The sequence below is a fragment of the Panthera uncia genome (assembly GCF_023721935.1).
Source record: "Panthera uncia isolate 11264 chromosome B3 unlocalized genomic scaffold, Puncia_PCG_1.0 HiC_scaffold_1, whole genome shotgun sequence".
In the NCBI taxonomy this organism is placed as follows: domain Eukaryota; kingdom Metazoa; phylum Chordata; class Mammalia; order Carnivora; family Felidae; genus Panthera; species Panthera uncia.
In genome coordinates this window covers 75070754-75086701 of record NW_026057582.1, presented here as the reverse complement: position 1 = coordinate 75086701, position 15948 = coordinate 75070754, and the positions used below count along the sequence as shown (strand labels likewise).

Genomic DNA, 15948 nt, shown 5'->3' with positions numbered 1-15948 from the left:
TATGAGTTTATCAGAGGTTGCCTAGAAGAGGGAAAAACACACAGAATGTCATAGGGACTGACAAGTCCATAAACTTGATCTTTACTCACATACTGTTTCTTACCCAGGCAAACAACCCTTTTGGTACTATGACTACTTCTTTCGTATTTTACAGGAGATATTTCACTGGACCACATGGTATAGAAACTGGAGGGAATGGAGACAACTAAATAAAATGGGTATATTGGTTAGTAGGGGCATGGTCAGTTGGACATTTGAGAAAACCTCTCCTTCTTGTTCAGCTGCAGATCAGACTGTGTGAACTCATAAGGTACTAGAATAATAATAGAGAAGAGATTGGAAGGCATCAGCAGAAGTGATTTTTATCTCTTGCAGGAGGTGCATTTACTGACACATTTTCATGAAAATCTCAAAAGGCAGTAAAAATTCGCCATAAATATTGCTGAAATCACATGAAGTGCATTATGATTCTTGAAAAGAACTGATTATAGACCATGAGCATATTGTTGATAGAAGGTTGCATGTGGAGACAGTTATCTCATTAACTGAGATCAAACCCAATTACTGAGGAAAGATTAAGTTATTTAGACTAGACTCTCAAAACCACAGGTACTCATCTACATGTGCTGGACTCTTCAGTTCATGTGATCAGATGTAAAGTGTGTCCCATCTGTGCATTCTTCTCCAGTTGTTGCAAACATGAACAAAGATCTATTTTTATCTGATATTCTTTCTAGGTCATATGACTTCACAGATATAAGTATAAAGTAACTCCTAAATCACTATTAGTAAGACTAGTGAAGTTTACCATTGTAGTCTTGTTCCACTTTCCTCCATTAGTGAGGGGTAAAGAGTAAGGTGAATCATTTACCTTTGTGAGCATGACTTAACAAGACTTCAAAAGAGTCCTATCTTTGAGAAGAGTCCTATCTTGGGTTACTTAGCCTCCTTGGACCTATCCTTCCTCACAATTATTTCCCTTAAAATTCTTTCAATCTTTGACTTTGTCAGAGATGGAAGTGTCAGAGATACTATGTTGCTGACTTGGGTGGATTCAGGCAAATTAAATGAACTTTTAAAAAAGACACACAAATAAAGGGAATAGGTCAGCGCTCATTCTATGTAAATTCACCTGGTTAAGACCTTCGTTGTTTGGCTGATTTTAGCTCTCTTCTTCAAGTCTTATTTCAGGCATGTTCATCTTCAGTCTTTTCCTTGCTTTTATGACAGCCTAGACCAAAGGCTAATGTAGATTATAAGAAAAGAAAATAGAATGTATGTGATTTGGGGATACATGTAATCTTTTAGTTACATAGTTCATATTTTTAAAAATGTATATCTAGATAACCATAATAAACACTTAATCATATGTTCGTTTCTATGCATGGTTACGATCACTAAGACACACAGTTCTTGTAAATGGCCATAATCATCCCATTATAACCCCAAACATAATCAGCCCATTATGTTTGACACTATCATTGAAAGTAACATAAAAACTTCCTTCTTTCACAAGGTAATAAAACAGGAAATGCACATCTTTGATAGTTCTCATTCACAGATGGGAATCTGTATTTCTTCTTTGTGCCTTGTACTCTTAACTGTAGGACAATTATTTCATCTGAACTATAGCCCCTAGACCTTCTGTATTTCCTTGAGGCACGCAATAGGTATACTTTGCAGGTGCACCTGGGTCTGGCAAAGACAGAGCCTAGAGAAGATGTTATCTCTAATTTTTTTCTGGCTTAATGAGTGTTTTCACTACTTGGCCATTTTCAGACTGTTACCATAGGAAAGTTGAATTTTCTCATAAGCTTTTCTAGCAATCCCTAACAAGTATAATGATGGCATCAATATTTTATGAGTGGTGACATTCTATGATTTTCAAAGCCCTGAATCAGGCATTTTATCCTCACATTTCTATCATTTATCTCTCTTTTAAAATAATTGCATTTCTAAAAAACAAAAGCACTTTCTCTATATTTCTGCTATAATTTAAAGAATAAAATCATTCAACCTGATAAGTATAACCAAACAATTTGAACATACCTAGGTTTCTTTAGTCTAAGAATAATTTATTGGCCTGGGCTGCCATTATAATCTAATTTCCAATAATCATGGGTTTAGTGTTTTCTGATTTTTGTTTTTTTTCCCAATTGTAACAAGATCATGTTTGTTCCAGATTAATTTTTTTTTCAACGTTTTCTTTTTTATTTATTTTTGGGACAGAGAGAGACAGAGCATGAACGGGGGAGGGTCAGAGAGAGGGAGACACAGAATCGGAAACAGGCTCCAGGCTCCGAGCCATCAGCCCAGAGCCTGATGCGGGGCTCGAACCCACGGACCGCGAGATCGTGACCTGGCTGAAGTCGGACGCTTAACTGACTGCGCCACCCAGGCGCCCCGTGTTCCAGATTAATTTTTGAAACCCATTGAGCCCTCTTCTCAGTTTCATTTTGGCACATATGTTTCACACTTATGGATACATTTAATGTTATTAATGAGAATAATGTGATCGATGTGGTATGTAGATAGAGTAGCATGTCAAGATTATGTAACCTACCGGTTTGCACTTGGACTTCAGAGGTAACATCAGTATGAAATGGATGCTTAATCTTCATCATCCAGAGACTTTATTTTCTTCTCTGGACTTCAAAAGACAGCAGTATATGAGTGTATCCCTTGGTAGGAGGCACAAAGGAGAGAACCCATTTAATTGTTTTAGATTCCTTAGGGGCCAGTGGTAAAAAAGTAATTGGGGTTGTTGAAAAAGACTTTTGACATTGCAGAAAGGAGATACCATTTTTCATCTATAAAACTGATAATACTTTAAAGGCAATAATCCATACTAGGACCAGAGTTGAATTATGAGAATTCTATATGATGTTCATTCTTTTGTAGTAGTTTGTTTTCTCCAAAAAGCATTCATAAATGTGATATTTAGCAAAAATATAAATATTCTAGATTATTTAAATTCTACATTTTATTAAGGCCGAGATTTTCACATTTAAACTTGAATCTTTGTGGACTGTTGAGAAACAATGTGAAATTATTTTTTATCATTGAAATTAAATAGTAATTCATTCCACTAAGAATTTGTTATGCTTTTTTTTATTCCCTTTCAAATTTGCTGATACATCAGGCTCTTTTTGGGGAGTACTTGTTTACTGTTTTATTTTCCTGGATAATTTTTGAAGAGTTACTACTTAACTCATTAGTTTACAGTATAGTTAATGTATAGAAGGGCAAGTCTGTTGTCATTGCTTTATTCATTCAGAGTGTTCTTGGTTATTTTTATATATTTTTATTCTACATTAAATAGATGTATTTTCTAAAGTTAAAACAAGTTCCATTGACATTTTAATCTCGTGGTATGAAACTTCTAAGAAAGGTTTGAAAAAATTAACATAATTACAAAATTGAGTCTTCCATTCAGAAAGATTTTATGTCTCTTTAAATGTCTGCCTACTTTTATGATACAATATATTTTCTAATCTTCATTATCAATTTTTTGGGTAACACATTATTTGTTAAATGTAATTTTGCATATACTTACTATGATCTTTTTCTTTAACATAATTGGTTTTATTGCTATTGGTTCCATTTATTACATATTTATATGGCACATGGTATCATTGTGGAAATCTCTTTTGTCATTTTTTTCCCCTGTTCTTTGTCTTCTTTGTTTCAAGTTACTGGTAAAATAATATAAAACATTAATAACATTTTTTTCTTCAGATACATTTCCTGTGCCTTAGTCCATTAACTAAGTGTTTAGATTAATGTTGAATAACAGTGATGATAACTGGCTATGGCAGAATTTGTTAGTTTCCCAAACATGACCCTTCCTTCTTTCTCTAAAACAAAAACTCATTTTCTAACTTTTTTTTTTTTACAGTTTATTTATTTTGAGAGAGAGAGAGAGAGAGAGAGCAAGCAGGAGTAGGTGAGGGGCAGAGAGAGAGGGATAGAGAGAATTCCTAGCAAGCACCATGCTTAACACAGAGCCCGACATGTGGCTTGGTCTCATGACTGGGAGATAATGACATGAGCTTTAATCAGAAGTCGATGGCTTAATTGTCTGACCACCCAGGTGCCCCATTGCTCATTCATGGTATGAGGCGTCTATGCACTTCCATGGAGTCTCCAACCCTGTCCAGAACACTGCATCTCACTACCTTGAGCCATCCACTGTTCTTCATTTTCCTCACCAGTGACCAGTTTAGTAATTGGTATAGACTGTGTAACAGACTGCTGAGTAGCCTTCTCCCATTCTTCTTTAGTAACAGATGTCTGATTCATTAAGTGGCATTGTGAAGCCTGCCATGTGATAAAAGTGGCAAATAACATGAAAGTAAACAGTATTTTCAGCTGGCTACTTGGTGAAAATTCTTTAGAGGGGCTGACTTCTGATAGAGTCACGCACTTTGCCTCTCCCCACCTCTATATTTTCTCGGGTCTAATTGGTATAGTGTTAGTTGTTATACTAACATAAAGTACTATAAATATTTACAGTTCAATGCTGTCAGGTTAGCATTCTACATACATAAAACAGGAGTTTAACTAATTACTTAGTAACATGAAGTGAACATGTCTAATGACATGAAGGCTGAGATGCTAACAGGAAATGTTCAGGGAAACCAAAGATGAACATCAACTGGAATCTACACCAAATCTAATCTGGATGGGCAAGAGAAGACACAGTCTTACCACAGCCCCAGGGTAATGACATGTATTCATTTTCTTCTTCTCCTTCAAACAATTTCCCAAAAACTAGAAGCTTCATCCAACCCAAATTTCTTATCTCCTAGTTGTATAAGTCCGAAATCCAACTTTTTTCTCTCTGGGATACAATGAAGTTGTTGGTAGGACAATATTTCTTACTGGAGGCTTTGAGGGAGGAAACTGTTCCCAGACTCATACTGGCTAATGGCCAACTTTAGTTCTAGGTGTTTTTAGAATAACATCTCCATTTCCTTGCTGATTTTTAGTCAGGGGTTATTCTCACTTTCTAGACATTGCATGTATTCTTTGGTCATATCTTCTTCCTCTTCAAAGCCAGGAACAGTGGATGAAAGCCTCCTCAAGATTCATCCTTCCTGGATTCTTTTTTTCTTTCTCTGGATCCATGAAAAGTTCAATACTTTTAAATACTCAGGCAGTACATTGAAGCCACAAGATTACCCAGGATAATCTACCCATCTGAAGGTTTATAAACAATCATATTGTCAAATTTCTGTTTGCCATGTAAGGTAACATATTCACAGGTTCCATGATAAGGGTATGGACTTCTTTGGGAGACCATTATTTTGTGCATGATGCCTTATATACAAAAGTGAGAAATGTAGTGACCAATTTCACTAGGAGGGCTAGAGTCATGGAAGTGTTGCTGAGTTCCAGACTGAGCCAGAGAACTACTACAGATATTTGGGCTAAGACAGTGTGTGTGTGTGTGTGTGTGTGTGTGTGTGTGTGTGTGTGTATTCTTCGTTTTCTTTTCCTCCCACCCTGTATTAATCTAACAGTGATACCCATTTGTAACTATCTGAAGGTCAGGAAATGTTAGGGTGCTAGAAATGAAGTCTTCATGCATTAGGGCTTCCTGTAGTAAGAGCAAATTTGTAGAAACGAAAAGAATGGATTGGATGGAATATGGGACTATAATGGCACACATCCGTTTATTATTTAGTCTTTCTGGAGTACAAATGTGTGAGGAATTTTTACAGACATTTTGGGAGAAATTATTTAAAAATGAACATACATACATGGGGTTTTGGAGTCTCCGTTGATAGTGTCGCACTGCTACACATACATTGGACTAAGATGCTATAATTGTTTTACACTAGAAAATAAAAGCTGTATCTAATTATAACACTGCAATCATGGCTGATTAAAGGCAGACCAAAAATTTAGGTCAAGGACATGTGATGTGCACTTACTTAAAGGGAAGTTAAGTGAAATTTTCAATATTCCTAAGATAGGGCATAAGACAAAAAACACTTTTTTCTTCCCAGATTAAGCCACTGTGACGAATCAAGTGTGAGGACAAAAACCATTATCATTTAGGATGGCAGGGTCTTGCCACATTTGTGAAATTTTGGAGAGTTTATCCAGGGCAAGGATGCTGAGGCATCTCCTTAAAAGTTAAAGTATTGCATCTTGTACCATCGCTGTGCCACTAAGAAGAAAGCATAATGTCTGGTAGTCCTCTCCAAGTTTTAGAGGCAGTGTATTCCAACTTGTATATAATATTTATTGATCGACATGAGGTTTCCAGTTTTGTAAACTTAGTTCAGGGGAGGCATCTTATCAGATCTAGAACAAAGTAAAAGTAGCCTTACCCCTAGGGCCATTTATCCAGGTTAATCATACAGTATTAAAGTTATCTCTCCTGAGAAATAAACCATTCATTAGTTTTTTTCCACATTCTAATAGGAGAGTCACAACGTAGTTTCACAGGATCATAGCATGTGTATGCCATGTGCAGCAGAGAACTATGCATGAGTTGGAAATTAGCCACTGACATTCTACTAAACCCCGTAGGTATGGACCATCTGACCATGGAGGTTCAATTGACTATGGAGATGTAGGTGTCCATCATGCCCTGCATCATTTTATATTAAGACTGACTTTGAGCATCACGGTGTTTAGATTGTATCCTGGTGTCTTGAGATGGCATCCTCTAGGATGTAGTGTATACTCTTATTTAATGACATTAGATGTAATTTTGTTCCCAGTAAACAGAATCTGTAGGGTTAAGAACACGGATATTCTCTGTATGTCTTCAAACTCTATAAAACACTTGTAGAATTTATGCTTTCTTTTCCCACAGCTTCAGGCTCTCTAGTTCCAGAAGTTCTGGGATATGCTTTCACCAGTGATGCAGTAAGATTTCTATTAACCTCAAGCTTCACTGCCACTCAATCACTTTATGTTTTCCTTTCCCAGAGACATCATGACAATGAAAGGTGTCACTATCTTGTAAGTAATTTACCTTGGTCATCAGAAGAGGTAGTACTGCTGCACTACAATGGTTAAGTAGGGCCACAGTAGAATTTTTAAAATCTAAATTGAAATATGGAATTGAACTATTCTACTTCTCGGCTGAAAAAATGCACTGGATGGTATTACTTGCAGAGATGTCAGTGAAGAAGAAAACATTAGTGAACATGGAGCGATAGCTATACAAAATGAAACAGGAAGAGATTGAAAACAATTTCCATTCCATAAATGTCTCTACAAGGTAAATGACCATACACAGTGAAAGTAGTAACAATACCTTGTTGAATGTGTTATCTCAGTAGATAACAGCAGACGTTAATCTAAAACAGCACAAACACCAGAGTGGGGAGAAGGTCAATGGAAGGAAATGGAAGTTTCACTAATGGGATATTTGTATCACTAACTGTGGTCCATGAGTATCACCCATGTATTGCAGTTGGACTGTGGTACATTACAATTGTGCAGTATGTATTTGTGGTCGTAAAATTAACATTAAAGCCACTACAAATTTTTCTGTTCTTCCTGTTTGAGTTTTAGTGTGTGAGTATCTAGGAATTTGTCCATTTCTTCATCTTGTCCAGTTTGTCAGCATATCATTTTTCATCATATTCTCTTTTGATTGTTTGATTTTTTTGTGGTGTTGGTTGTGATCTCCTCATTATTCATGATTTTACCTATTTGGGTCGTCTTTTTTGATAAGTCTGGCATGGTGTTTCTCAATTTTGTTTACTTTTTCAAAAACCAGTTTTTAGTTTCATTGATCTCTTCTTGTTTTTTTGTATGTATATCATTTGTTTCTGTTCTAATCTTTATTATCTCCCTTTTCTGCTGGCTTTGGGCTTGATGTGCTGCTCCTTTTCTAGCTCCTTTAATTGTAAGGTTACATTGTGTATTTGGGACCTTTTTTGCTTCTTCAAATAGGCCTGAATTGCAATGTATTTGCCTCTTACACCTGGACTTAACGCATCCCAAGTGTTTGGATGATGTGTTTTCATTTTCATTTGCTTCCATGTTATTTTTTATTTATACTTTAATTTCCTGGTTAACCCATTCATTCTTTAGTAGAATGTTCCTTAACCTCAATGTATTGTAGTGGTTTCCAAATTTTTTCTTTGATGATTTCAAGTTTCATAGCATTATGATTTGAAATATGCATAGTATGATTTCAGTCTTTTTGTACCTGTTGAGGGCTGATTTGTGACCTAGTATGTGATCTATTCTGGAGAACATTCCATGTGCTATCAAGAAGAGTGTGTATTCTGCTGCTTTTGGATGAAATGTTCTGAATATATCTGCTAACTCCATCTGCTTCAGTTGTTATTCAAAGCCATTGTTTCCTTGCTGATTTTCTGTTTGGATGATCTGCCCATTACTGTAAGTTGGTTTAAAATCTACTATGACGGTATTATTATCAGTGGGTTTTTTATGTTTGTGATTGATTTATATATGTGGATATCTCCAAGTTGGGGGCATATATATTTACAATTGTTACATCTTCTTAATGGATAGACCTCTTAATTATGATATAATGCCTTTCTTTTCCACTTGTTACAGTCTTTGTTTTAAAATCTAGGTTGTCTGATATAAATATGGCTACTCTGGCCTTCTTTTGAAGTCCATTACAATGATACATGATTCTCCATCCCCTGACTTTCAATCTGCAGGTGTCTTTAGGTCTAAAATGAGTCTCCTGTAGGCAGCATATTGATGGATATTGTTTTTTTTTTAATTCATTGTGATATCATATTTTTTTAAATTTTTTAAATGCTTATTTATTTTTGAAAGACCAAGTGAGAGTAGGGGAGGGGCAGATAGAGAGGAAGACACAAAATCCAAAGCAGGTTCCAGCCTCTGAGTTGTCAGCACAGAGCCTACCACAGGGCTCGTACTCAAGAACCACGAGATAATGAACTGAGGCAAGTTGGATGCTAACCAATTGAGCCACCCAGGTCCCCCTACCCTATGCCTTTTGATTGGAGCATTTAGACCATTTACATTCAGAGTGATTATTGAAAGATTTGAATTTAGTATCATTGTGTTATGTGGAAATGGTGTTTTTGGTGATGTTCTCTGGTCTTTGTAGTCTTTGCTGCTTTGGTGTGTTTTTTTTTCTTCACTCAGAGAGTCCCCCTAAAATTTCTTGCAGGACTAGTTTAGTGGTCACGAACTCCTTTAGTTTTTATTTGTCTGGAAAGTCTATCTCTCTCCTTCTATTCTGAGTGAGAGCCTTGCTGGATAAAGAATTCTTGGCTGCATATTTTTCCTGTTCAGCACATTGAATATTTTCTGCCACTCCCTTCTGGCTTGCCAAATTCCAATGGAGAGATCTGCTACTTACCTTATGAGTCAACCATTGTTAGGTTAAGGACATTTTGTTCCTAGCTACTTTTAGAATTTTCTTTTTATATTTATATGTTGCAAGTTTCACTATAATATGTCATGGTGTTCATTGTTTTTGTTGGTTTTGAAAGTAATTCTCTGTGCCTCTTGGACTTGAATGCCTATTTCCTTCCCCAGATTAGAGAAATTCTCATCTATAATTTGTTCAAATAAACAAACAAATGTCCTTACAATAGATGCAGAAAAAAAACATTTGACAAAATACAGCATTCTTTCTTGATAAAAACCCTCAAGAAAAAAGGGGTAGAAGGAACATACCTCAACCTCATAAAAGCCATTATGAAAGGCCCACAGCAAATATCATCCTTAATGGGGAAAAATGGAAAGCTTTCCCCATGGGGTCAGGAACATGACAGGGATGTCCTCTCTTACCACTATTGTTCTATATAGTACTGGAAGTCCTTTCCTTGGCAATCAGAAAATAAAAATAAATAAAAGCCATTCAAATTTGCAAAGAAGAAGTTAAACTTTGACACTTTGCAGATGACATGATGTGATACTCTACATGGGAAACCAAAAATATTTCACCAAAAAACTGCTAGAAGTGATAATTGAATTCATCAAAGTTGCATGATGTAAAATCAACATGCAGAAATTGGTTGCATCTGTATACACCAATAATGAAGCAGCAGAAAGAGAAATCAAGCAATCGATCCCAAATTGCACCCAAAACAATAAGATACCCAGGACTAAACCTAATCAAAGAGGTGAAATATCTGTATGCTGAAAATTATAGAAAGCTCATGAGAGAAATTGAAAACACAAAGAAATGTTAAAGCATTCCATGCTTATGGATCAGAAGAACGTACATTGTTAAAATGTCGATACTACGCAAAGCAATCTACACATTAAATGCAATTCCTATCAAAATAACACCAGCATTCTTCACAGAGCTAGAACAAACAATCCCAAAATTTTAGGGAACTAGAAAAGACCCCAAATAGCCGAAGTAATGTTGAAAAATCAAAGGAAAACTGGAGGCGTCACATTTCCAGACTTTAAGCTGTTTTACAAAGCTGTAATCATCAAGACAGTATAGTACTGCCACAAAAAATAAACACATATATTAATGGACAAGAATAGATAATACAGAAATGGACCCATAAATGTATGGCCAGCTAATCTTCAACAAAGCAAGAAAGAGTATCCAATGCAAAAAAGACAGTCACTTCAGAAAATGGTGCTGGGAAAACTGGACAGTGATTTGCATAAGAATGAAATTGGACCACTTTCTTACACCATACACACACAAAACATCAAAATGTATGAAATACCTAAATGTGAAATAAGAAACAATCAAAATCCTACAGGAGAAAACAGGCAGCAACCTCTCTGACCTCAGCCACAGTAACTTCTTACTAGATATGTCTCCTGAGGCAAGGGAAACAAAAGCAAATGAACTATTGGGACCTCATCAAGATGAAAAGCTTCTGTATGTTGACGGAATCAATCAACAAAACTAAAAAGGCAATCAACAGAATGGGAGAAGATATTTACAAATGACATATCAGATAAGGGTTAGTAACTGAAATGTATGAAGAAGTTACCAAACTGAACACCAAAAAAACCAAATACTCCAATGATGAAATGGGCAGAAGTCATGAATAGACACTTTTCCAAATAAGATATGCAGATGGCTAACAGACACATGAAAAGATTGCTCAACATCACTCATCACCAGGGAAATACAAATCAAAACCACAATGAGATAACACCTCGCACCTGTCAGAATAACTAAAATTAACTCAGGAAACAACATGCGGTGAGGATATGGAGAAAGGGGAACCCTTTTGCACTGTTGATGGGAATGCAAACTGGTGCAACCACTCTGGGAAACAGTATGGAGGTTTCTCAAAAAAATATAAACCCCCCTATGACTCAGCAATTGCACTGCTATGTATTTATCCAAAGGATACAAAAATGCTGATTTGAAGGGGCACATCATACCCAATGTTTATAGAGCACTATCAACAATAGCCAAATTATGGAAAGATCCCACATAACCATCAACTTACAAATAGATAAAGAAGAGGTTATACACATACACACACACACACACACACACACACGCACATACACACAATGGAATACTACTCGGTGATCAAAAAAAGAAATCTTGCCATTTTCAACAATGTGGATGGAACTAGAATATATTGTGCTAAGTGAATTAAAGCAGAAAAAGATGAATGAGAGACTCTATGAGGGAATCTGTTTATTTGTCTTTTTCAGTTAAACAAAAAGAAGCAGAAAATGTGAAAAAATATAAATAAATATAAAGACAATAAAGCAAATTTATACCAATTATATCCATAATAGTCCTATTACATGTCTTTCATTTTTCATTATTGTCTCTCTCTCTCTCTCTCTCTCTCTCTCTATATATATATATATATATATATGTATATATACACATATATATATAAAACCATGAATATATCATACTATTTTCTGTACAGTGTTTAGTACATTCTTATTTACATATATCAACTTATTTGACAAGCTACTATATTCATCTTTGTGGTCTTCAAATGTATCAATTTATAAGATCTTTTTGCCTCTTTTCCTAGAATTTTGTGTCCCCAGAAAATTGCATGGATGTTTCATCTGGATATCAGCTAACCACAATTCAACAAGACCTTGCTTAACTACCATAGGCAAAAACTCCCATCTCTAGTCAAACTCTATCATAACAGTATTTTTGATTTGTTTCAGATAACTATCTCTTTTGGATATTAGAGGTAATTTTCTTTTTTTTAATATAGTTTACAATTATATGTATAATGAATTACATATATACACATACAGTGTGTACAGTATGCTCTTGGTTTGGGAGGTAGATTTCCATGGTTCATCACTTACATACAACACCCAGTGCTCAATCCAACAAGTTCCTAGAGGTCATTTTCAGTTTAATAGCTCAATCTGTTTTTATCTACTTGAATATAACCCCAAGAGACCTAGACTCTCAACTGCCTTATTCACATACCTAGAATAGTGCCTGAAAATTGCAAGAGCTTAATAAATGCAATATTTGCTAAAATGCAATGGTGTCCTTGTGCATTAATAAATAAGTGATTTAATTAATTCCAACTAGATTTTCTTCTTTGTAGCTTATTTCATTCTTCTATTCAGCAAATCATGTGATGACTCAGTAACCTCTTCATGGAAGCTTTCACTTCCTGGTTGCGAAAAGTATAAATCACAGGGTTCATCAAAGGAAAGATCACTGTGTGAAAGAGGGAAACCACTTTGTCAGCTGGGAAAGCTCTGAAGGGGCGAGTATAGATGAAGATGGCAGGTCCAAACATGAGAAACACAATGATAATGTGTGTGGTACATGTGGAAAGAGCCTTGTGTTTGCCTTCAGAGGTGTGTCCCTTCACACGATAGAGGATGACAGCATAAGAGGCCAGAAGCCCCAGGAAGCACAGCAGGGTAAGCAGGCCACTGTTGGAGACCATCAGGAGCTCCACCACAAAGGTGTCTGTGCAGGCCAGCTTGATGACCTGTGGCACATCACAGAAGAAGTTATCCAGCTGGTTTGGGCCACAGAAGGGCAAGTGGAGAATAAGGGCTACTTGCACAATGGAATGAGTAAAGCCCCCAAGCCACAGAGCCAACAGCAAGGCATAGCACACTCTAGGGCTCATGACAGTGGAATAGCGTAATGGATGACAGATGGCCATGTAGCGGTCAAAGGCCATCACAACAAGAAGGAACATCTCCCCTACTCCAAGAAAGTGCAAGAAAAAAAGCTGAGTGATGCAGCCCCTGTAAGAGATTATTTTCTTCTCAGAGAGGAAGTCCATCAGCATCCTGGGAGCCACAATGAAGGAGTAGGATGCATCCAGGAAAGCCAAGTTGCCCAGAAAGAAGTAGAGGGGGGCTGTGAGGCCAGGGTCTGATCTGATGGTGAGGATGATGAGTAGATTTCCAGGGAGGATGATGAGGTAGAAAACTAAGACTAGCACAAAGACCAGAAGTTGAGCCTGTTGGGACTGGGTCAGACCAAGGAGGATAAATTCTGTCACCACTGTGCTGTTCTCCCTCTCCATCTCTCCTCTGCATAATAACAAAGAACAAAGAATCATATGTTATAACTACCTTTTCATCTACTCCATAGCTCTTCTCAGATAAAATCATTTACCACTTCCAGGACTTGCCTAGCTGAAAGCAATGCATGCTTATAACTGTCTTGTGTTTTGGGCTGATCTTTCTACCCTTCATTTCTTGATTTCCCCCAAAAGAAATTGTTTTTATAACCACACTCTCATTCCCATTTAACCACGTGCTGCTTCTATGTAACTGTGCTTCTCTATGACTCTGAGCTACTTTGCTTGAGGTATAGCTGAAATTTCCTGATTACAGCAAAACTTAATCATTATTAAATTTTTCAGGTTTGTTGGTTTTTTGTTTGTTTGGTTGTTAGTGGTGGTGTACTTTCTGTAATGTTTACATTAGTTACTGGGTTTTGGTCACTTCTTCTCATTCCCACAGACCAAAGTACTTTTGCAAGTTCTTCTTTCCTTTGGTTCCTGTAGACTCCCTAGTTCTATGCCTTCTTTTCTAAATGTGTTTCTTACTTATTCTTCTTTGGTGTCCTTGTGCACCTTTATTCCAAAATGGTTTAGGATCTCAAACAAGATCCCTACATTCTCCTAACTTAGAGTTATTGCCCTAGTTACACTCTTGGTTGGGTCCCCATCCTGAATCTGCTGCACACCTTGTTCTTAAATCCTAATTAATACTAACCTAGTTATATTTGATCACCATATATCCATAACCTCTTTTTTCCTCCGATCTCAGAATGATAGCCAGATGACATCCCTTCCACAAATATTTCCATATAAAACACCAGAATATATAAAACATTTTGAATATCTAAGCTAATAAAATCAAAGCATGCTAGATCTGGGATTAGTAATATAGAACATAGAGAATGATATACTCATTTGACAGATGAGAAAAATAAAGGAATTGCAGTTAAGATTTTTATTTTTTGCCATGGGTTTTCTTTCCTCACAAGTGGTAAGAAATATAAGAGGTGTGTATTCCTCAGTTTAAACTGATGAGGATATTATTAATCAGCATCCATCAGTGGGTATTGCTTTATTTAGGCAGATAAATCGTCATTATATTGCTTGCAGGAGTATTTCCCCTTTTCAGGCTGCAATCTTGTCTAAATAACAATTGTATTTAGAATTATATTTGTAGTTATTTTCTATTTATATAAACATAATTTATGTTACTATAATTGTATAACCATATTTTATTAATAAATACTCATATTGTGATATGTGTACATTATTTACTGTTGACATGAATGATTTAAAAAATGAAAGATTGCTAATTTTAACAAAATACTATAATGTCACATATAATGATATTTCCCTTGATTTTGAATTACATGCAATAGTTTTCAAAAGTACTGTAGATATAATGGAATACAGTTTAGCAAGAAAAACGAATGGCATATTGGGACATGCTACAATATGAGTGAACTCAAAAACATTATGCTATGAGAAAGGAACCAAAAGTTTAGTGATGAAGCTTTTGCACAACTCTGTAAATGCACTTAAAACCATTGAGTTATACATTTAAAATGGTAAATTTTATATGTTGATTATATCTCAATAAATCTTTTTTAAATGTGCCAATAAAACTGATATGGAAAACTGGAGAAGGAAAACTTCCCAATAGAAATTTGACAGAAATTATTGCTAGCATCCCTAGGAAAAGAAGGTAGAAAGAGGGGAAAAGGGGAAAAATTAAAGAAAAAATTAACCTTAAAAAGTCCATAAACTCATGGGAAATTTAGGCAGTAAGCTGGTGTTTTAGGGCACACCTATTAGGAAACATGAGAAAATACATACTATGTGATTGGTAACATTTGTAACTAGCAGCCAAATATTATGCAAAAGGAATTTATAACACATGGGCACATATTTGTGCAAAGAGATACTTATTCACATATGTATAAACTCACACATATTAAGTATAAGCAAATGGAAATAGGAAAAAACATCTTTGGTGCCTTCAGATTACTGCTTAGGACCTTCCTTCGGTCTTTTACCCACTTAGATGCCTATTGGCCTCCATATTCATTTCTTACTCTGCTTATGGAAACCTACCCTTAGGAAAGTAAGTCAGTAGCTCCTTCTGCTCTTCTTGGGTTTTGTGCATTCCAAGTGCTCATTTACAGTTATTTCATGCTTCTTTGGCTTGACAATTCTAAGACACAGGGAGCACTCTGAGAGTTGCAGTCTCCTACTCTTCCTCTGCTTTTTTTTTTTCCATTATCCACCTCTACTCTCTGTTACTAACAGAATTGCGTCCCACTTCACATCTTTAATCCACATTCTTCTCCCATTCTCATTTACATAGTTTCTGTTCCTCTGATTCTTAGATTGTGCTCATCACACAGATTGAGGACAGATGTGCATCAGCTGAACATTACTCTGCATAACATGAAATCCTAGGGGGAAAAAGTCCAAAACAAAGACTGTCACAGAGACAAGCTTTTTGCTCCTGTCAGATTGGCAAAGA

At 36.0% G+C, this 15948-nt stretch overlaps 1 protein-coding gene across 1 annotated transcript; it reads right to left on the bottom strand.

Annotated features, from left to right (window-relative positions):
- Positions 1–12530: 12530 nt before the first annotated feature.
- Positions 12531–13457, bottom strand: LOC125909780 (olfactory receptor 4N5-like). The gene has a single exon (XM_049613245.1). The coding sequence runs from the start codon at positions 13455–13457 to the stop codon at positions 12531–12533; it is 927 nt and encodes a 308-aa protein (XP_049469202.1).
- Between the last annotated feature and the right edge of the window lie 2491 nt (positions 13458–15948).

Bases quoted from the DNA above. Each gene is read 5' to 3' on its own strand.
- LOC125909780 (XM_049613245.1), bottom strand. From the start codon at position 13,457: ATGGAGAGGGAGAACAGCACAGTGGTGACAGAATTTATCCTCCTTGGT.